We start from the raw sequence: 24,048 nt of genomic DNA, 5'->3' as shown, positions 1-24,048 counted from the left end.
GAACCACCAACCAATTTTAAGTCAATACACTCTAGCAACCCCTCAACCCCATCCCATCACCCTTGAACTCAGAACCATCATCATTAAACACTCCACCAGTCCTAGCAGCTGAACTTCCCACACTGAGATGGTAGAAACCCCAAAGTTTACAAAAAGGAAGAAAGCACCGACACAGGGTGAGAAAAGGGAAAAGAGTGAAAGGAGAAGCACCACTGTAGGAACAACAGCAGAGACTCATCCTAGCTCCACTTCTGTCCTCGTCACCATCTATACTCCAGGGAGCCAGACGCCTTCCATCTGTACCCTGAGGAGGGCACACTGCATGACTGACTCTCAACACTTAAAACTGCTTTCTTTCAGCACAGTATCAGTTCATTATATAATTTATATTTCACAGTGAGTCTACCTTCCAATCTGCTAATAACACACACCCATCTATCATCTACACACAAGCATGTATGAGAAATAATTTGCCAACAGTTGTTGGATATTTTTCTTGTACAAAGGCACAAGGCAAATTAGGGCTCTAGATAAATGACAACTTACTTTGCATATTAACCATAACATAGAATATATACATATAACCATAATATATAGAATTCTCTAATACCATATAAAAAACAGGATTCAACATTAAGTAACTTAAATATCACATCAAAACATGCAAATAAATATAAAAACTTACCATCCCTGTTCATTTTTATATTTGTAAGCAGCCCCAAGAATGTGACACAAGGTGCCTCCAGCTTTGAAATCCATGAAACATTTTGCCTAAAAATGATACAAGGTATACATGAGAAAAATAAAAGTTCTGACAAAATTACTCAAGTCTGAATTCTAAGCTTTATAAACTCAAAGATATAAACTGCTTATTTAATACCTCTTTAAACACTTTCTAGAATAAAATACAAAGAAACTTTCCTAAAAGTGGATATAAAAATTTTAACAGTCTATGAAAAACAAGATTTACAAAAGATAAATCAAAATGTTTCATTAGAAAACACTAATGGACAAAATTCTGATATATTCCAAACCCCTCTGGTGAATTTAAAATTTAACTTTAAAAACATACAAAATTCCAGTAATACACAATTTCCACAATACAATTTTCCTGTAGAATAAGAAATATTAGCATACACTAAAATTTTTCTCCCAATTTAGGTTCCTAACTTTAAGTTACAGAAAAATTATAACTGACCTTGTTATAGTATTTTAATGACCACTGAAACATGGTATAACTAAATTTAGCAATACATAAACCTATAGCTAAAAATCTGTACAACAATCTAAAAGAGATTTGCAATTTATGGATTATAACAATAGAGCTCAAATAAATGCTGAATGATTTCCATATTATGGAAGTAAAAATTTAACATAAAATGATCATCAAATAGGTTAATAAAATGAAGTGTTAGAAATACACCATGCATCTTCTCCTTTGAAAACTATTATTACAACATAATATAATGAAAAGAACTGCATGACAGCAAATAATAAGAGACAGAAAATAGAATGGTGGTTGGTAGGGGTTGGGGAGGAGAGGAATGGACAGTTACTGTTTAATAGGTACAGAGTTTCAGTTTGGGAAAATGACAAAGTTCTAGGCATGGACAGTAGTGATGGTTGTACAATAATGTAAACGTACTTAAATGTAACTGACCTATACACTTAAAAATGACTAAAACGGAAAATTTTATGTTATGTTTATTTTACAATGAAAAATAAATATAAGATACAAGATGAGCTCTTCCAAATTAAGCAGACAAGTAAGCCCTCCAGGTCAGTCTGGTTATCCTGCTGCTTTTTAAATACACGGGTTTCCAAGTTCCTAATTTTTTCTCCAATATTCCTGTTACATCCCAAAAGCTGTATCACATATTCCTAAACAAATACATCTGGGTGCAATTCTTTATCATTAACAACCTGTTATTTATCTGACAAAAGGAACAAGACATTACAATTCTGTAGTGTTGACACTTAAATCAGAACAATATGCTAGGTAGGTACCTACTAGAGTAGAGTAAGACTTAGTTCTCCTGCTAAGCTTTCCCCGAACTCCCCGCCAAGACTAAGCTAAAACGCTCTCTCCAACCCCAACATGCATATCACCATTGCACACACGCAAACCCCTCACAGCATAATACTAAAATGACTGGTTTGTAGATTTATCTGTAATATGAACTCCTTGAGGACAGGAACAATAACACATAAAAATTTTCAACAGTTTAACCATACTAAAATCATTTAAAAATTCAAATCCATGCTACTAAGAAATATATATTGAGCAGATCACAACAATAAAACATCTTTACACATAATTCAAGGTTAAGGTCAATTTCTGGACAGATATTTGATTTGAGGAATTCAAACACTATCAGATACACACTTAAGACAGACAAAATAACTTCTATCAACTAGTACTAGGACAAGTAATGAATGAAGTAGAAAACTGAGAGCTTCAATCTTCCAGTGGTAAAAGGAAAAGAGGGAGACTCACGAACCTGTCAAGGGCACTAGTTCCAGTTACAATGTGCAACAAGGAAAATATCCTTAAAGAGGTGATGGAGAAAAAGAAATCAGAAAGGGAACTTGGGATACATCAAGGATTCTTAGAGCTTGCACAGAAATGGATTTGGGATTCTGGTCCTCATGACAAGAATCAGAAGTACCCACATAAAAGAGTAGCAGACCAGACTCGGGACGGAAAGCTGGAGGCAGAGACAAGAGACTTCTCAGGGTCACCCAAGGGCCGTGACTTGACTTCCTCACTTAACCCTCACCCCAACTAACCAACCCTAAAGAGGCTGTGCTCTAACTGCTGCTAGATGTGGTTCATATTCTTAAACATTCTGTTTAATCTGTGTTAAACACAGTTTGTTAAGAGTAAATTCCTCTTGGAATTTACTAAAGAACAAAAGGGCAAGAGGGTACCAAAACTTGAGCTCCAGAGCCAGCAAGGTCCTGCTTCATGTGTTATCTCAGCAGCTACAAACCCCAATTAGGAGGTCAGGGACAGCTCTAACAGGCTGCTTCTATTTCCAGCTGGGAGCACACTGCTTTTGATAAGCTGTTCTATCTCTAAGTTGGAAATTCAATCCAATCTTACTCTGGATGTATGTAAGTGGCCTCAAAATTCTGCTGAGCTGAATGAAACCTAAAAAAGGTAAGTCTAACTGCAATACTTAAAAGCGCTTTAAATCTGTGCCACCGTGTCCTTGTTCCTTTATTTTTTTGACATTCATTAAAGACAAGGTAGTGCTAACAAGGGATAAAAAGGAGAAGAATGTTATATCTTTGTGTGGGTAAAGTATACACATTTATAATGTCATGTTTTGGTCTATTAATGAACAAATGATTGTACCAGAAAGTAGATGTGAGGAAGAGAATAAAGGAGCAGAAACTAAATATGTCCAAGAAACCAAGAAAATCACAGTCATCTTCATACCTTGAAAATAGCTATGAGTAAAAAAAAAAAATCACTTACATTCACCAGAACCCTTTCACCTCACAAAGTACAATGACAGTCAAATATTTCACAAGTTTATATATTTTAACTGCTTTGGAGTTAAAATAATGCTTTCTAGAAGTATTTCCCAGGTTTATTAATAAGAGAAATTAATATAGTCTTAAAATTAGCACCTCTAATCACAGGTAATTACTGATGTAGTGTTCTTAGTCTTGGGGAGAACAAAAACTATTATCATTCCTTCCAATACTGAGACTTCACCACACACCACTTTACATACATAACCTCATTTACTCCTCCCAACAACCCTACGAAGCTGACTTTCTTCACCATGTTTTACTGTTGAAAAGATGTTGCTAGCTCTAGCAATATGGCAGACTAACCAAAAAACCCTACTACTAAAAATGTTGGATAAAATATACAGACATTATTTTAGATGTGAAGCTGAATTAGAAAGAAAATAAATCGCCAGGTGCAAAAATCAAAGAAGGAAAAAGAAATTCAAACTAAAAGTCAAAGTGGCAATCTTGTGAGGTAAAAACTACAACTATAAAGTGACAGGGGACTGAGGATAATGAAATTAAATAGGCAAATAATATTTACCTTGATAACCTAAGTGCTAGGGTTTTACTGTCTCTTCAAGGACAGAAATTAAGACTGTAGACTAAGCAAGGAGGATGTTATTACCACAGACACATATAAAGCCAGGGATATCAATACTGTACCATTAGAGAAAGGACAAGCTAGGAAAAGCATCAGCCAGTCAAAAACTAAGGAGGAAAACAAGCTCCCATCTCAAGATAATCTAAGTTTGGAATGTACAGTAACCACTTAGTCTAGGAACTACAAGCCAAATTAACGTAAAAATTGGTCCTAAAATTGGTGTGTCCTCTAAAGCACCTTAAGGAGCAAATTCTCAGCCCAGGTCTATAGGATTCCCAGATAAACTTCCACTGAAAGAGAACTGACAGGCCAAAATTCAAACATGCAAAGAAACAAAACACAATTAAGTATCTGTAAGTCAACAGACAAAACAAACAGCAAGACAAGAATCCTAACATTTTCAGATAACAGACAAAACTTGATAGGGCTTGCAAAATTAGAATACATAAAATGATTAAAGACACTAAAAAGGGAGAAATATTTGAAAAATATATACTTAGAACTAACAGAATAAATAACATTCAATAAAGGTAAAAGCATAATTGTCAGGTTATACAGTGGATTAGATACAGAAGAATAAAAGCCAAAATTTCCTAGAAATTTTAAAGAATATAAGTGCTCAGCTTCAAGAAACACATCAGTTTCAAGGAATATATTAAAAATTTTAAGCTTTTTTTTACAAAACATACATATATAAAATAACCTACACCTGGACACACCATAGTGCAACTGTGAACCAGCAAAGACAAAGAGATCTTAAAAGCAAGAAAGGGAAATAAACACCACCTAAAAAAAAATTCCAGTAAGTTTTACTGGAGCAGAGCCACATTCACTGTCTGTGGCTACTTTCATACAACAGAAAAGATCAGAATTTGCAGCAGAGGCAGTATATTTAGCATCTGACCTTTTGCAGATAAAAATATTTACTATCTGGCCTTTCACAGAAATAGTAGACTGGTCCCTGGCTCTACATTACAATTGAGAATCTCTGTTCATCAAAAGGCATCATCACAAGAGTAAAAGGATAAGATACCAAGAAGATGCTTGGAATAAATATTTCTGGCACAGGACCCATATCCAGAATACGTAAGAAAAATTTCACAAAAAGAGAGAGAGAGAGAAGATGGATGACTGGGCTTTTTTTTTTTTTTTAATGTGCAGAACATTTAAATAGGTACTTCACTAAAGAGAATAGTCCAACTGTCAATAAATATGACAGGGTACTCAACTTCATTAGTCATTAGCAACTACAAAAAAAGCACACCAAAAAATTAAATAAAAAAGACAACTTCTAAGCACTGGTGAGAAAGCAGGGAATTTCATCCTCTTATACACTGTCTGTGGGAGTATAAATTGGCAGTATCTGCTAAAGCTGAACATATACCCCTTGCAACCCAGCAATTCCATTCCTTGGAATGTAACTAATAGAAACATCTACATTTACCACAAGACATATGTAAAAATATTCATAGCAGCACTATTTCTAACAGCCCTAAACTGGAAATTAGCCCAAAAGCCCCTTAATGGGAGAATAGATAAATTAAGCATAGTACTCCATTGTAGAATGTGCAATATTATGCAACATGGGTTGCCAAATTATGACCAAGCTGCCCGTTTTTAAAATTAAATTTTCATTTGAACACAGTCATACCTACTCATTTGGGTATTGTCTTTGGCTGCTCTTATGTTGGGCAGTTGTGACAGAATCTGTATGCATGTAAGCCTAAAATATTTACCATCTGTCCCGTTAAAAAACAATTGCCCCCTCCCCCCAAAATTGCCAAACCTTTAAACAGCAAACAGAATGAACAAACTGCAACTACAAGTAATAACATGGAGGAACTTTACAAATGTGATGTTGCCTATATACTTAAAAAATATTAAGTCATGAATGGCAAAAACATAAGCTGACCTATTTTAAATTAATTAAGACTAAACAGACATAACTAAATAAAATGTGTGATCTTAGTTTGGATCTCATAAAAACATTTTTGAGATAACTGGTGAAATGTGAAGACAGATTGCCAACATCACAGCAAAGGGACATCAATCAATAAATACATACTAAATACTTGCAGTGAGTAAGAAGGTGAAGTCTTATCAATGTCCAGTTGATAAAATTTGGCTTCAATTCAAAGGGAATTACAGTTTTGTTTGTCCTCAGGTTCAGTCACTAAAGCTCGTTTACACAAAATACACTGTCCCTTGGAATGTAAGTTGAAGAGAAACAAAGCACACAGCTTTCTGGGGCCTTCCTTTAGAGCTGGAGGTGATGGCAAGCTAGTATAATAAATGTTTCAATAATATGTATGCCTGACATCTACATTTTTACCTTCACTTTTGCTACGCAAGCCAGCAATCTACTTTTCATGTCTTTTAAGTACTACACACTACTTCTAATTTCTCAAAAAGCCTTTATCACACATCTTGTGACTCTAACAACTATGCCATGGGATCAGCAGAGCAAGGAACACTTTCCCAGAAATGGTAGTACAGGTTGAAGTACCTTCCCACAAGGTTGCAGAGTGGTAGGACATGGCCATTTAAGTCCTAAGCCCAGTCCATAACACCTGGTTCAAGAAACTAACTGGAAGAGATTTGATAAGTTACATTATTTCATCTTAAGAAATGAATGAGCTTTATTTTAGGCAAAATCAACTACTTTTAACCTCTGTCAAGACTGCTGACTTCTGACTTTTTATCTCTGATCTCCAAAACCTAAAATGATGCTTTAAAAAAAAGTTATAGGACACATACTGAGCTAAGTATCCATGCCAACCTTCCAGCTGAAGAGAACTAAAAACTACGGGTAAAAATACACAAAACATCTTCTAATAAAAGTAAAACAGGAAATCTTTGAGATAACTTGGTTGACCATGAAGATAACACAACAGAGACACATCAGTGACAACAAATTACAAAGAATATAGTCTTTGCCAAAGCAGCATCAAATGGCCAGAGGCTTCATCAAGCAACAACAGCAAGCTTTGGGGAGAGGGGAGAATCTGATTACCAGAGCTAGCACATTATAATACTCAAACTGTCCTGTTCTTAACAAAAAAATTACACAGCATACAAATAGCAAAGTATGGCCCATTCACAGGGGGAAAAATTGAGAGAAACCATCCCAGAGGAAAGATGAAAGAACAAAGAAAGATGAACAGAGCTAAGGGATCTGTGGACACCATAAAACTTAACAATATACACATTATGGGAGTCCCAGAAGAGAGAAAAGAACAAAAAATGTATGAAGAAATTATGGCCAAAACTTCCCAAATTTCATGAAACATATAAACATTCAAGTTCAACAAACTCCAAGCAGAATAAACTAAAAAAGATCCATACCAAAATAAATCATAATCAAAATATCAGAAGATAAAGAATCTTAAGAAGCAATGAGAGAAGTGACCCATCATATACAAGAAACTCTCAATAAGAGTAACAGTTAATTTCTATTCAGACACTATGGAGGCCAGAGGCAGTAAAAGGATATATTTTAAGTGCTAAAAGAAAAATAAACTGCTAATCACAAAGTGTATCCTGAAAAACTGCCCTTCAAAAATGGAGATGAGAAGAGGCTCCACATCATAGGTCATAAGGGAAATGAAAATTGAAATAATGAGCTACCATTACATACCCAGAATTAGGATGGCCCAAACCCAAAACACCAACACCACCAAATGCTGGTGAGGAATGGACTACTACTCAGTGTTAAAAAGAAATGAGTTAGCAAGCAACGAAAAGAAACTGAAGAACTTTAAACGCATACTATTAAGTGAAAGTAGTCAACCTGAAAAAACTATATACTATATATTCCAATTATATGACAATCTGGAAAAGGCAAAACTATGGGGATAATAAAACAATCTGCAGTTGTCAGGAGTTACTGGGGGAAGAAGGGATGAACAGGCAGAGCACAGGACCTTTAGGGCAGTGAAACAATCCTGTATACTGTAACGATGGGTACATATCATCACACATTTCTCTAAACCTGCAGAATGTCCAACACCAAGAGTGAATCCTAATCTAAATCATGGATGTTAGATGTCAATGTAAGTTCATCAACTAACAAATGTACTGCTTCGATGCTGGATTTTGAGGGCAAGGAATATATGGGAAATTCCTATACACCTACTCCATTGTGCTGTGAACCTAAAACTGCTCTAAAAAAGTGTAAGATAATATTATGAACCTTATGTTAACATCAATGTAAATGAAACTGACAAATTTCTTGAAAAATCCAACTCACCATAACTAACATAAGAAACAGAATCTAATCCTTCTGTTAAAGAAAATGAATTGGTTATTAAAACCTTCCCACAAAGAAAACTCCAGGCCCAAATAACTTCACTAGTGAATTCTGAAATAGTCAAGGAAGAAATAACTCAATCTTAAGAAAACTTACACCAGCAAATCAAAACCAATAATACATAAAAAGGATAATGTATCATGATCACAAAGGGTTTATCCTGAAACACCAGGCTAACTGAAAAATCCATGAGTGAATGAAATTCACCATGTTAACAAAATAAAGAAGAAAAGCCTTTTTTTGATCACCTCAAAAGATGCAGAAACCACATGACAAAATTCAAGTCATTCACAATAAAAGTTCTCAGCAAACTAGGAATAGTAGGTAACTTCCACAACCTGAATTAAGGTCATACATGAATACCCCACAGCAAACATCATAATAGTGCAAAACAATGTTTTTCCACTAAGAAAAAGAATAAGGTTAGAATTCCTGCCTGACCATTCTATTCAATGAGTCGAAGGTGCTACCCAGTGCAATGACACAAGCAAAAGAAAGAAAAAGCATAAAGAACAGGAAAAAAGAAAACTTATAAAGTTATAGTAATCTAAAATTTAGTATGAGCAAAAAGATGGACATTTAGATCAACAGGAGAAAACAGAATCCAGATATGGACCCACATATATCTGGTAAACTGACTTTCAACAAATGTGCCAAAGCAATTCAAAGAAGAAAGAACATCTTTTCAATAAATGGTGGCTTTAAAATAACTGGGTATCTATATTGAAAGAAGAATGTCAGCCCTTACCTCATACTATACATAAAAATTAACCTAAGAAGGTGAGGATACAGCAAGTGGTAGAGCACATGCTTAGCATGCATGAGGTTCTGGGTTCAATCCCCAGTACCTCCCTCTAAAAATAAATAAATAAATAAACCTAATTACCTTCCTCACCCTGGCAGGAGAGAACTTAAATCTATAAAATTTCTAGAAGAAAATAAAGGAAATAGTCTATGACTTCGGGGTATGCAAAGGTTTCTTAGAACATAAAAAGCACAAATCACTAACAATCAATAAACTGACTTCATCAAAACTCAAAACTTTTGCTCATGCAAAAACACTGATAAGAAACAAAGTCAAATCACAAACTGGGATGAAATATTTGCAATATACATATATTATAAAGAACTTATATCCAGAATATATAGACATTAAAAAAAAACTTACTTAAAAAAAAAACTGTACAGAAAAGAACACAGCAGACCTGAGATTACTATTCTCAGTAAGGCCAGCTTGCCAGTTTGCCCTTGGCTGGCATCTGGGAATTTGACTCTCAGAGTATTCCTAGTCAACAGTTAACAGGTAAGGTGGGTGGTTTACTATGCCTAGACTATTTGTGCAAACAATGTGGTTTATGATGAATACCTACTTTCCTTCTGGGAATCCGGAACTATGTGCTGGGCAAAAGGTACTAACCCCCGATAAAAACCTTGAGAGTGAGTCTCTAAGGGTTTCCAAGGGCAGAAACACTGCATACGTGCTGCCACATTTTCATTGCTGGGGGAAGAGTGAATGTTGTGTGACCCCTCACATGAGGAAGAGAACATAAGGGAGCCTGCATCAAGAATGCCTGCAGACTATACCTGCATCTTTTTGCCTCATGATCTGGCTACGTATACTTACTACACTGCTGTACCAAATCTTAGTTTTGAGTACAACTATATGCTGAGTTCCATGAATCCCAGCAAATCTCTAAATGAAATCTCTAAATGTGGGGGTGGTCCTGAGGACCAAATTAAAAAATTACTTGACTAGGAAATGCACAAAAGATGTACAAATGATCAATAAGCAAATAAAAGAAATGTTTAACATCATCAGCAAATTAAAAAGCATGAGATTCCACTACATACCCGTAAGAATGGATAACATTTTAAAGACTAATTATAACTGTTGAAAAGAACGCAAAGGAACTTGAACTCTCATACACTGCTGGATGGATGTAAAATGATACAACCACTTCAGAGTGTCAAGACAGTTTAAAAGTTAAATGTTACCAACGATATGACCCAAACATTCCACTCCTACCTATTTACTGAGGAGAAACAAAAACATGTCCACAAAAAGACTTGGACATTAACATAGACAGCAGCTTTACTTTAAAGCTGGAAACCCAAATTTCTGTCAAAGAGTGAAAGGATAAATAAACTGTGGTTTATCCTTACAACAGAATACTAATCAAAAATAAAAAGGAACAAACTATCAATACAAAGAACAACACAGATGACACATAACTCAACATCCATACACTAAGTGAAAGAAGTAAGGCAAAAAAAAAAGAACATACACTCTGTGATTCCATTTACAGAAATTTCATGAAATTATAAATGAACCTGTAGTGTCAATAATTGCCAAGGGACAGGTGGAAGGGAGATGGATTACAAGGCAATTTTTAAGGTTGAGGGAAATGTTCACTATCTGAAGTTGTACTTTAAATATGTACATTTACTGTACATCAATCATACCTCAGTAAAGTTGGAGAGGGAAACATTATAAGAAAAGAGGAAAATGAAAAAAAAGTGAAAGAAATATGTTAAATAAATAAAACCACCCAAATAAACTAGAAATACATCAGTGAACGAAGATTTATACTAGTGAATCCACATGGTATGGATGAGACCACAGACCTGCCGTTAACATCAGTCATATGGTTTTCTAGAGCCCTGGGCAACACCTGGCCAGCATGTCTTCTGCCTGGCACACAGGTCCAGGCCTGCAACACAACCACCCACACTTGGCAGTCCACGAACTCTACCTGGTCTGCTAGATCATTTGGGCTCACTGCCCCTGCCAGTGGTTAATGACAAGGGCCAGAAGCTAAATGATTAGATTTTTTTCATGGGGGGAGAGGTAATCAGGTTTATTTATTTTTTTAAAATAGAGGTATTGTGGATTGAACCCAGGACCGTGTGCATGCTAAGCACGCACTCCACCACTGAGCTATACCCTCCCCTGACTAGATTTTTGAGACATTCTTTTTTTCTAAAGTAATTTGTTTTAACTACAGGTATATGGCTTCAGTTCATCTGGACTATCTCATTTTGGCTCAATTTTTTTTCATGTCTGCAAATATTTCCTCCATGACTCACAACAGAAAAGAATACATATGATTTCATTCATATAAAATTCAAAGACAAAACAAGCAAAACAACACTATTTTGTTCAGAGGCACATGCAAACAGACTGATACATATAAAGAAAAATAAAGAAAAGATTACAACTCAGTGGGGAAGAGTTTCTGATTAGGGAAGGAATACATAAGAGTTTCTGGACTATTGTTAGTAATCTATTTCTGAACTGGGTTGTGGTTAATGGGTGTTCTCCTTGGAATCACTTATGTCAACATTTGCTTTTTTCCTTTTCTCTACATTATGTTTTACAGTAAGTTTAAAGGAATGAAACTAAGTCTTTGTTTCACATAGTAAATGTCCCACACAATTTCACTTAAATGGCTACTTGTATTCCACTTTCAGAGTTCTAAGCTACAAACTTAAAGGGCTAACTTCCAATACATATACAATACTTACGTTCTTCTTTCTAGTCTCGTATTTCCAAGGATTAAACTCTACTGTGAAATTTAGAGAATGGCAAAGTCATAGTTGCAAATTAAATAATAATTTAAGTGTAACCACAAGCTGAAAATCTTGAACATCTCATCAATATATTTAAAATCTTCAGCTCTAGACTCTTGACTTGACCTTCTAGTAGTCTTCCAGATCTAGAGCTCTGCTGTTTTTAAACATAAATGCTTACGATCTATTAAAAAAAGCAGAATACAAAACTGACTCTCCTATCATTACAATTATGTTTGTATTATATATGCATATGTACTAAGCCTTGAAGGGATTATGGAATAATGAGACTTTTTACCTGTGGAGTAAAAACACTTTTTTTTCTTGTTCCAATATATACTGTTTGCCTTTGCAATATACTTTTAGCCTTACAAAGAACTTTTTTCCCTAAATTTTTCTAATTTCTCAGTTAGCATTAATACAACACATCCCATATTGAGCCAGCTGTTTAATATGCAATATGACTTAGGAAGTTAGTACATAAAGTTTCACTTTGATTTAAAAAAAAAAAACACAAATAGTGAACTTTTCCACTACTAACTGTTTACTTAGGGAAGAAGCTTTTTAAGGTAAGCAGCTTACATATTTCACTAAAACATTCTTTGCTTTATTGTCTCACTCCCCCACTTTTGTTTTATACCATTACCCGTTACATATCAATCTTTCATTTGGGAAAATGCTAAATGCTATTTTCAGAGAAAAAGAAATACATCTGGTCCTACTGGCATTAAGCCATGATTTATTTTTAATTATAGTTTATGCCTAAAAATATTCTTCTCTAATCTTTAAAATCTGGGGAACACATGGTTTCATTCCCAGGAGTTAAATATCTCACAAATAATGCCTCTTGTAAAGATTTTTTATGCCTCTTGCAAATTATTTTTTAAGACACTCATACAATCCTAATTAGGGTTACCAATATAATGTGAATTATGTTATATAAAATAGCTCATATCATGTTACATGTAAATTTTATTCTAAATGATGTTACACTTGACAAAACACAATCTATATGTATTATATTACAGTGTTTTAAATGATGAAAACTTCAACCAGTTCCTGATTTAGTAATTCTAATCTAGTTCATAACATAAGAGAAAAGGAAATAAACACTCAAGTATTTGGAAGAAAAGGAACATGGAGCTTTCAAATGATTCCGAATACCCACACATAGAGAAAAAGAGAATGATAAAGCAAATGTGATAAAATGCCAACAACTGGGGATTCTGAATGAAAGGAAAATGAAAGTTCTTTATACTATTCTTGCAAATTTTTACTCTGAATTAATTTTAAACTTATAAAAGTTACCGAAAAATCTGCAATTTGTCACACGGTTCCGAAAAACAAAATATGCCAATTATCCAGTTGTTTAGTTCCTATTAGTAAAAAATGAGCAAATATCTCCAATATCTAAAAATATATTTATAAACTATATACATGTACTTACTAAAATGCCATTACACATATATAACATAAATCACAACATATTAAAAAGGGGGCATTTTAAAAGGATTAGCTAAAAAAAATAAAATAAAAGGAATGATCTTGCTTGGCAAATGTGAATTCAATCAGTACCCAGTAACTCCCAAATCTCTTCCTCTCATCAACCTTTTCTCTAGAACTCAAGATCTCACTTTCTACAACCTACAGGATTTCTAAACCTGAGGTGCCTACAGGAGAGCTAACCTCAACATACCTGCTTTTACACTCTGGCTTTCCCCTTAGTGCCAAAGGTGTCTGCTCAGTACAGTCATCCCAGTCAATTCTTTCTTATTTCAGTCCCACCCCCGCTTAAAAAGAAAATCACAAAGTTCTACCCCCTTACACTCTTTCAGTTCCTTTCTGTTCTCTTTAAATCCACTGCTTCCTCCACGGGCTGCCACCACAGCTCATCTGGATTATGAGAGCAGCTTATTCATGAAGAACTAGCTTTCAAAGGCTCCAATCTCAGTGGCTTTCAATCCATTCTCCACAATGAAGCCTGCAGCATTACTCTAAAACCTAAAATTGACTAAGTCACTTTCTACTCTCTCCCTTGCTGTGATTCTCAATCACTTTCAAGATAACAGCCACATCTCTAAGACGATAAACCCGTCCTTTTATGACTGATTCCGGCCCATCTCTCTAGCTACTGTCCTCGGCTCTAACTCTGTTGAACAACATTGAAATACCAAATCCTCTCAGGCCTTTATGCTTTTACATGCTGCCATCACTGCCCGAAAATCCCATCTTCCAGCATTCTCCTGAAGAACTCACACTCTACTTTAAGGATTCAGTTCAAATATCCTTTCCCTTGGAAAACACTTCCTGAGATCAGGAAAGTCAAAGGTTCCATTCGTACATCTCACTAGAGTGTAAGCCCCCTGAGGACAATCACTGTATTACTCGGAATTCTCAGAACCTGGCTTAATATTTGCTGAGCTCAAATCAGTGAGGAAGAGAAGTACTCTTTAATAAATGTTGCTAAGATAACCAGATAATCACATGGAAAGGGGTAAAACTGGATCCACTGCTCACATTGAATACCAAGATAAACTCTAGGTGGGTAAGGGAATTTCATGTAAAAAATGACACCATACAAATACTAGAAGAACACATGTGTGAAATCCTTTATCACCTATAAATGGAGAACGCTTCCTAACACGATTTAAAAAAACACATCAATATCTTTGACTAAATAAGTATCTGGATAGCAAAGTGAACTGATTTACTGCAAGATCAGTAAAACAATACTATTTCTTAGTCTCAATTATACGAGAGATCAGTGAGTTATTAAAACAAAAGGTTTAGTTTTGACATAAGAACACACAAATCAGAAGCTTTTGAGATTGAAAAAAAGGTCTAATAATAATAAATTCAGTGGCAGCAGCAAACTGGACACGGCAAAAACCCAAATCAAAGAACTGGAAGACAAAAATCATGAGAAAAGATGGAAATCTAATGTCTGTACAATCAGAGTTCAAAAATACAAAAGGAGCACAGGATAGCAGAGAAGACTAAGACACTGTTCCCTGAGCTAAAAAAAAACGTAACTGAGTCTTCAGAACATGACTTATCTCAACTAGACATATTTCTGAATTTTAAAGATCAGTATCAAAAAAGGAGGAAATCAACAGGTAGTATCAGATTTTTCTCCTCAAAATTAAACGTTAAGGAAAGAACAAAAACTATAAATTTCAAAAGGAAATAAAGCATAACCCAGTATTTCTACATCAAGCCAAACTATCAGTCAAAATGGTAATTCCAAGGGGAACAGAAACATATTCTTACACTTCTTACATTCTTAAGCTCAGAAGAATCCCACCTACAAAATATTTTTAAAAATCCACAAAATAGCATTCTAGCCACAAGAACTGAATCAGGAGAAAGAATGGAGACGACTTGGTATAGTAAACACAATAAGGAAACTACAATATAATAAAATGTTAAGTCTACATAGTAGTTGTTGTGATGTTTAATACAAATGTTAAATGACTCCTGAAAGAGAAGCTTCCTACAGTTAAAAAACAATAATACTCTATAGCTAAAATTCTGTAGAGATCCCTCCTTTCCCTTATTCTGTAGGATAGCAACAGCAAAACAAAACAAAACAAAACAAAAACCCAGAGCTGCAGGCTGCACCCAAGAGTACAGAAACTGAAAATACCCCAGTGTGATTAGCTGATGTACTCACAGGGAGTTTGGTGAAGGCCGGGTTAGTGACATGCTTCCCAAAGGCATCTTCCTGGAACTGGAGAAGCTGCACCACCAGCCCAGCCAGTGTTTTATTGGTAGGAGCATCTGCATGAACATACTGCAAGATAAACACAGGCACTCAAAAACTGAAATAACTGTGCAGAAGACAATGTTAACTTACTTCCTAGAACCGAAGCACCAGCATGTTGGCAGATTTTTAAGTGTCTGAGACATGTAGTCTGCTGTAAAGGAGCTTACATAAAACAAATATTGGGGGCGGTGGGAAGGGATAGATGATACATCTTTTTAGTTAACAGATCTTAAGGACAAGAGATGCCATGCTCAAGAAACCAAATCCAAGTCATCTCATCTGCACCTGGACCTAAATTAAATTAGATGATGAAATCCTGGACCTCAAACTCAAGCCTGATGTTACAATGGAATGAGACCTATTGGGCAGTGTATTTCAAACATGAGAGAATGTAAACAATTTGTGGCCAGCAAGTACACAGTGTTGTTTTTCAAAAAAATCTACAAATTCTTTGACATTCCTCTTATCAAGAGGTGGGGGTCTATGCCTCGTTCTGTAGAATCAGGACCACCCTTAGTAACTCACTTGTAACCATCAGAATACAACAGAAGTGATGCTACGTGACTTCGGAGGATAAGTCAAAAAAGGTCATATGGCTTCCACGTAATTCTTTGGGACACTCACCTCTGGAGCCCTTAACAATGAAGAAGTCCAGCCACCCTGACAACACCATACTCTGAGGAAGCTCAGGTTACATGGAGAAGCACATGGACATGCTATGGCCACCAGCCCTAGATTATGTCCCAGAAGAGTGACAGCACAATCACCCGAGACATGAGTAAAGATGATTCCAGGTGATTCTGACCCCCCAGCTGCCAAGTCACCCCCAATCATCAGATCTCCCCAGTCAAGGTCCCAAACATTAGCAGAGGCAACTGTCCCTTCCAAATTCCAGACACACAGGAACTCTAAGCATAATAAAATGGTTATTTTATGCCATTAAGTTTTGAGTATAACAAAATGTTTTTATGCATTAAAAAAATATTATGTGTGCACTTAAAAATGGTTAGGATGGTAAATTTTACGTTTTTTTACATTAAAAAAAATTTTTAACAAATACATGTGAAAAGTTATCCATGCTAATGTGAATAATGTTAAAAAGGCCAAATTCATGGTAGATAGCAAGCTAGCATCATGAAAGGAAAAATAATGGGTAACGTGACAGGGACAGCATAAATTAAGGAGTCAAATGTAAAAGTTTAATTTAGTTTTAAACATTCAATATCACTTTGAGAAGTCAATACATTTGATAATTCTTTTAAACCTCCAATTTTGAGCAGGAAAAACATCTATACTTCCTTTCATTAAAAAAACTAAATTTTTCTTCCCAGAAAAAACCTCTTTCCCAGTACCATCCAACATTTCAAAATTAATGTTTCTATGTTGTATACCAGAAATTGACACAACATTGTAAACTGACTGTATTTCAATTAAAAAATTTAAAAAATTAAGATTTCTATTGCAATAAACACTGTTTAAGTGATTCATATACAGCAAAATAATACAAGCTACATAGCGTACTATACCTTAAGTTGACTGGCTCTTGATATGTGCTACTGCCAATCAAAGACAGAGTGCATAAAAGGGTAATTCTTCTTAAAGCTTAGTATCCTCTTAAATTTTTATTTGTTCAGGTGCACTAGCTTTCTACTCTACATGAAACAGCTAGCATGCAGTTAACTTTGCTGAAGACTGGTATTTTGTTGGAATGCTTTATTTTACATGAAATCCTCTAGATCAAAGGTTGGGAAAATCGAGCCCACAGCCTATTTCTGTGTGGCCCACAAGCTAAGAATGGTTTTTACATTTTTAAATGGTTGGGAAAAAATTCGAAGGAATAATAAAATTTCATGACACAAGAATATCTCAGAAAATTCAAATGTTAGTACCCATAAATAAAGTTTTATCAAAATACAGTACACTCATTCGTTTACACATTGTCTCTGGCTGCTTTCCTGCAACAGCAGAGTTGAGCAGTTGTCACTGAGACTGTGTGGCCCACAAAACCTAAATATTTACACTCTTGCCCTTTATAGAAACTGTCTGCCTATCTCTGCTAGACTAATCCTTTTTATCCTTACAAAAGCTTTTATATTAAGGGTGTCCTGTAAAAACACATTTCCATAAGGCTAGGAAGTGAAACATGTATGCCAGATAGAAGTCAAAAACTGGAAACAAGTTTCATACAATTTAGCACATAAGTGTCAATTCTGTTAGTCTAAAATAATGGTTCTCAAATTTTAGCCTCACTCTCAGAGCTTCTAATGCAATAGGTCAAACCCAAGAATGTGCATTTCTAACAAGTTCCCACATGACACTACTGGACTGGGAACTACTCCAAGTACCACTGGACCTCAAAAAAAAAAAATCCATCTCACGTATTATTACATATCAGTAAAGAACACACTTTATTGTAATTTAAAAGTTAAGCAACTTTTACATGTCAGAAACTACTTACAATTCCCCTTTCCTACGATGCCAATTCCCATAATCACCATCAAGTTTACCTTTTTGACGACTATACACTTAAGTGAAAATTCAACATCAGCTTTTTTTCCAATTTACTCAACACAGGACATCTTTAATAATACTCAATTAGTAAGTAATCAGTAATACTCAACATAGTGTAATCTTTAATAAAGAACAAGCTCAAGTTTATCCTACAAACTAGCGAAATATACTGTACATACCCACACGATAACTTTATAATCTTTAATAACTACAAGCTTCTCAAAGGGGTCATATAAAGCACATGGTAAAGCAACATAAAAAACTAATAACCATAAATGTAAAGCAACATAAAAAACTAATAACCATAAATGTTTATTTTTCAGATACCTGTAGATAACTGAACACCACCAAATCCTAAAACCGAAAGAGAAACCATTTGGAAGAAGGCTGTTCAGCTAAAATCAAATCAACCCTTCAGGCAAAAAGTAATTTTTAATGACTTTTATATACGTAGCTTTGTATATATTCTAAACTTTACTATTATCTATACATATTTCATTTACTATATTGTCATTCAGAATAAGAAAGGTTTCATGTGGACAACCTTAGAGTCTCAGAATAAAGACAGCCAGGTTCAAAGTGCAGTCAAAATGATTACTTGAGACATTTTAAAATCCAACTTTTAAACTATAAAATGCTTAACTCTCTTTAGATACTTTCTCCAAATCACCCACAAAATTTATGAAACATGAAAACGTATGTAAGAGATGACATACTCATAATGAAATGAGACTGAATGAAATCTGACACTAACATATTAGTGTAAACTATACCTCATATTCACTCAAAAGGCAACCAGTGTATGACTACATGGTTTTCAAATCAACTTTTTAAAATTTCAAAATAGTAATATTCTATTTAATCAATAAGAATGAAGCAGGCTCGTCAGAAGATACATGGTAAAAATATCAGTACCACCTCAAATTTACATAATTCTATCTGCAAAGTCTATGTAGTGATTTGAACAAGTCTATGGGAGTCTCAGTCTTACTACCAATTTATAAATGAAAAAATGAAAAATTAAAACGTAGAAATCAAGTGATCCGCTAAAGGACACCACCAATTAGCAGCCAAAAGTACTAAACTCACATCTTCTAAACCAATGTAATGTTCATTCCCACTATCCCACAATGATATGAGTTCATTTCAACTGCTTCCAAAAATCTCACCTAAACATAAAAAGCTCGTAACAGCTTTCAAAATACTGAATCCTGATTAAGGGTTAAAAAAGTCGAATGATTATACAGACTACTTCAGTCATAAACATTTTATCTTTTCATCAACAACAAAAAAAGCTCCACAGCATGTTTTGCTTAAAACAACAAAAATTTTTTAGTCTCAAGTATTCTGATTAAGAAAGAAGATATGTTTAGAAAGTTTATCAATAAATTTGCTTTATATTATCTGTGACATTATTAAAGCAACACTAACAATCCCTAAACAATTACCCTAAACAGTTCTATTGTAGCAGATGTCCCATTAAAAAAAACTGTCTTAAACTGTTAAATATTTTCTGTAAAGGGCACTGAAATGCCTTCCTTGGGCAATTTAGTCTATTTTAATAAGGTACCTTGAATCTACATCATCTTTAAACCATCCTGAAATCTTATTTGAGGAGTAAGCCGAACTTCAAGAAGAAAGTTACCTGGAAACTTAATGGCTTACAGATATACTTCATCTCCAAGGTATCTGAGTTGAATCAATTTGAGGTCAAGGTTTTATCATCTGAAAACCACTCAGAAACTATGGACAGAAATACATCTCTCATCTTTATCAAAGTTAGGATGAAAGATATGTATGCAATAATACAAAGTAGGCAGCTTAGGTATATAAACAAGCTTCTGCATCACTAGTACTTAAAATGCAACCTCAGGCAGTTAACCTTCCTACACTTAAGTTTCCGCTTACCTAAACTGGTCACCTCCTCTGGACTCCTTTTGGCTAGCTGAAGCTCATCCCTGTCAAAAAATATTCTTTCTCTCCCTTCTGTATTACTAAGCCAAATTTATCAACAAAGCCTTAATAAATAGGTTCCTAGACTAGTTAATCTGTTCATTCATTGAACAAATATTTACTGAGCACCTCCTATGTGCATTCAGAAGACAAAAACAACGCAAGGAAGTTCTCTTTTAATTTGAAATCATCTGGGTTTTTACAAGTTGGTGCTTGTGTCTACCTTTTCCACAACATTGTGAGTTCCTTAAAGAAAGGGATTACGTGTAAAGGAAAAAAAAATAATTAGGGTTTAGAGCCAGGCAGACTTTCCTTGAATCAAATCTGCCACTCCTAACTGTAATCTTAATGACGTTACTTAAACTGGAGCCTCAGGTTTCTCTCACCTGTCAAATGAAGTATATAATACCTATAATTCAGGACTGTTGTGAGGATTTACGTGAGTTATGTTTTAAATGCCTGGATAAGGTAGATGCACAGTTGTTCACCAAATGTATGCATAAACCCATCAATAAAAATGGTACTACCAATGTCATGTTTATTTCATAGAGTTGAAAATGCAGCATGAAATGCACTAGAAAAGTTTAGTTAAGTCCCATCAATGTGCATACCAAGTAGAGATGTATCATGTATAAAATAAGCAAAGAACCTTCTGGTTAATACTTTCACCACACCAACAACACTTTCAGAGGCTGATAGGATTCTGGCTGTCAGGCACAAGGGATATACAATTTTGAATCTGAGTAGGCCCAAGAAATACACTCTGGTTTTTTGAAACTCTGAGAAGTCAAACCTAACTTTAACTTTGTCTTTAAGGCCTCAGGGACACTGAGCCAGTATTAGCCAACTGGCCTCAGCACTCTGGGACAAATCCTGCAGTCAGCCTCACAGCCACTTCCTCATCCACCCAAACAAATCTCTGAAAGACTATCCAAGCCTAAAGCTGCCCTCTTAAAATTGAGCCCAAAGAGATGCACAGAGTTTGGAGAAGTCGAAATTACTATTATTGTATTTCCACTTTTCTTTCCCCTTCCTTGATATCCAAGGGAATATTCCTCCTGAGTATTTCTTTGTTAAAGCTATACTTACATGTCAATTATATTTCAATAAAACTGGGGGAGGGGGGGTCCCAGAATGGTGATAAAATACATTAAGGCACATTAATTTAAGACCCAGTGTACTGGCTCAAGGGTACATGATAAAAAATATTTTCATAATATAAATATATTTAATTCCCTTAGCTATTACCAGAAGCTCAACTACCTGCACAAAAGTAACCACATTTGCTCGTCTTTTTTTTTTTTTTTTAATGGAAGTACTGGGGACTGAACCCAGGACTTTGCACATGCTAAGCACACACTATACCATTGAGTTATATCATCAAAAAGTGACCAATTTATCACTGTATAAGGAAGAACAATATCCTCCTCTACTTACATGAAGATGAGAATAGTCTACAATCCCAAATGTGACTCCAAAATTTCGTGGGGGGTGGGGGGAATTCAAATCATAAGAAAATAAACCGTAAATTAAAATATAAATTGTCTCACTTCCTGAAACTTCAGATTAGAAATAATCATTTTTGAAAGCATTACAGTGTAATGTCAAAATAACCCAAGATCCTTGCCCTTGTCTAACAACTTCCAGAAGCTGAAAGACTTCACTGCACTGAACACCCCAAATCGGTCGGTTCCTAGACTATCTTTTCATTCATTCAACATTTACTAAACAACTACTAAAGGCTAGGACACGTTGTAGGGAACAGGCCTGACAAGGTCCTTGCCCCAGTGCTATGGTCCACAATAGGGGAAGTAGAGAACTGAAAAGGATGTTCCGGAAATTCGGAGGCAGAGGGATTATTTTTGGCAGTCTGCTTCCTTATACCTTCTAAGGGAGTCACTCCTATATATTTACGTGAAGAGGAAGCTAAAAAACATAAACAAGGGGCTAAGTCACAGCTTTCAATACCACTGACTTAGTGGAACTTACATTCCAAAGGTAGGAGAAACAGGTAAATGAAAAGAATCTCTAACAGTGGTATGAAGAAAATAAAGCTGATATGAAGTGGGATGATCTAACAAACATGGGGTTCGTTAAGAAAGATCTCGCACGAGGTACAGGTGAACATTAACTCTTGCACTCACACTATACATAACCAGAAGTACTGTGACGTAAAAGCCGTCATTTTTTTTATATAGTTCTCATTTAGACTGTAATTCGTTGTATTAACTTGTTACTAACGTCCGAGTATGGTCGGTATGGTTTATCAACAACAGGTAGTAAAACCTTAGTCACCTCACTTGACTTTGAAGACTAGTCTCTAAACAAAACTTGCACTTGCTTTTTACAGCTTTGGCTCAGGCAGTTTCAATAATCATTGTTCACACACATCAAGTAGCCAACAAAAGAGGAAGATTCACACCCTCCGCGTTGCTCAGCTCGTTCTGCTGCTGCACAGCAATGAGCAGGGTCTTTCGCTGGGGTGCGTGGGCTCCAAGGAGCGGAGCCCCGAGGGCCGGTGGCGCCCCGGGCGCCCGCGAGAGCACACCGCGGGGGCGTGGCGGGCCCGGTGCCTGCCTTTGTTGTCCCTCGTGGCGCGCGGGGGGAGGGGCGGCCCGAGGCCCGCGAGGCCAGTAGCCGCCCCCGACCCCGTCGCGTGGCCTCCCGGCCCCTACGGGCGCGCGAACCCACCTTCTTGTAGTGCTTGCCCAGCCAGACCCGCACCGAATCCAGCTGGGACACCGTCTCCGGGCTCTCCCAAAACTTGCTGGCCGGGCCCCCGTCCTTCCGCCGATAAACGGCTAGGCCCGCGGCCGCCGCCGCGCCTCCCGCGCCCGCAGGGCCCGCCGCCGTCCCCAGCCCGCTGCCGCCTGCCGCCGCGGCCATAGTCGGCGTCCGTCGTCCCCGCCGCCCGGCCTGCCCCGGCCCTCGCGGCGTTCCCCGTTCGCACCCGCGCGCGCGCGCGCGCGTAGCCGCCACAGCCGCCTCCCGGCCCCGCCCAGCCAGCCCTCTTCCGGCGCGGATGCCCGGCCCCGCCCCTTCTCGGGACCGGCGCCCTAACCGACGAGGGCACGCGCACACGCATGCGCAGCACTCGTGCCAGGCGGGCCGCTGACGAGCACCTTCGCCCGCCTCTTCCGCCAGCTCGCAGACTGCTCACCCTCTCCGCCACCCAGCCTCGGCCTCTGCGAGTCTGGCACTTTCCCAGGTTCCTGTGTGGAATCGTTCTGCGGGCTACAGCTGCACGGAGGTTCTGTGTCATCGCCTGCCACGGCTGGGGAGAAACGGGCTGGTGTGAGATCTTCCGAGGGGAAAGCCCCTTTAGAGTGTCGCGTGCTGGCGGAGGAACTCACACTCCGGGTGGAAATCTGCGCCTGCCCCGGCTTGCCCTTAGACCTTCTGCACGAGGCACCTGTCGGCCTTTGTAAACCCATTGGGGAACGCCACCCCGAGATTCTTTGGCTTCACACACTTTCCTCCCCTTCATGGCCTCAACCACACCAGCACGTTCCTGCCTTGGGGCCCTTGCACCAGCTGTTCCCGCGACCTGGACAGTTCTTCCCCTCTAATAGTCTCTGAGACGCTTTTAGAGTCATAGCTTAGATACTTAAGAAAAGCGGTCCCTGACGATACGAGCTTGAACAGTTAATCATACTCGACATTCTCTGCGTAGCACTCCCCACGACCTGGTATTTTTCTTATTTTCTTACTTTACGCATAAATTATATGGGAGCCTTGTCTTATTCACAGGTGTACCCTCAATGCTGGGAACAGAGCCTGTTACCTAACAGGTGTTCAATAAATATTTGA

At 36.9% G+C, this 24,048-nt stretch overlaps 1 protein-coding gene across 2 annotated transcripts in view; it reads right to left on the bottom strand.

Annotated features, from left to right (window-relative positions):
• Positions 1 to 23,198, bottom strand: part of SMARCC1 (SWI/SNF related, matrix associated, actin dependent regulator of chromatin subfamily c member 1) — a 136,881-nt gene extending 113,683 nt beyond the window's left edge. The window contains exons 1-3 of one of the 2 annotated variants that reach the window (XM_064496598.1): positions 22,930 to 23,198; positions 15,682 to 15,801; positions 686 to 771 (exon numbers count right to left, since the gene is read on the bottom strand). In XM_064496598.1, the coding sequence (XP_064352668.1) occupies positions 686 to 771; positions 15,682 to 15,801; positions 22,930 to 23,124 (401 nt within the window). In that variant the 5' untranslated portion in view covers positions 23,125 to 23,198. The remainder of the gene's footprint in view (positions 1 to 685; positions 772 to 15,681; positions 15,802 to 22,929) is intronic. The other variant, XM_031470214.2, reaches the window with a different exon arrangement.
• Positions 23,199 to 24,048: the final 850 nt, after the last annotated feature.

Source organism: Camelus dromedarius, chromosome 17 (genome assembly GCF_036321535.1).
Source record: "Camelus dromedarius isolate mCamDro1 chromosome 17, mCamDro1.pat, whole genome shotgun sequence".
NCBI lineage: Eukaryota > Metazoa > Chordata > Mammalia > Artiodactyla > Camelidae > Camelus > Camelus dromedarius.
The sequence above is the reverse complement of the archived record's forward strand: the minus strand, read 5'-3'. Positions and strand labels throughout refer to the sequence as shown.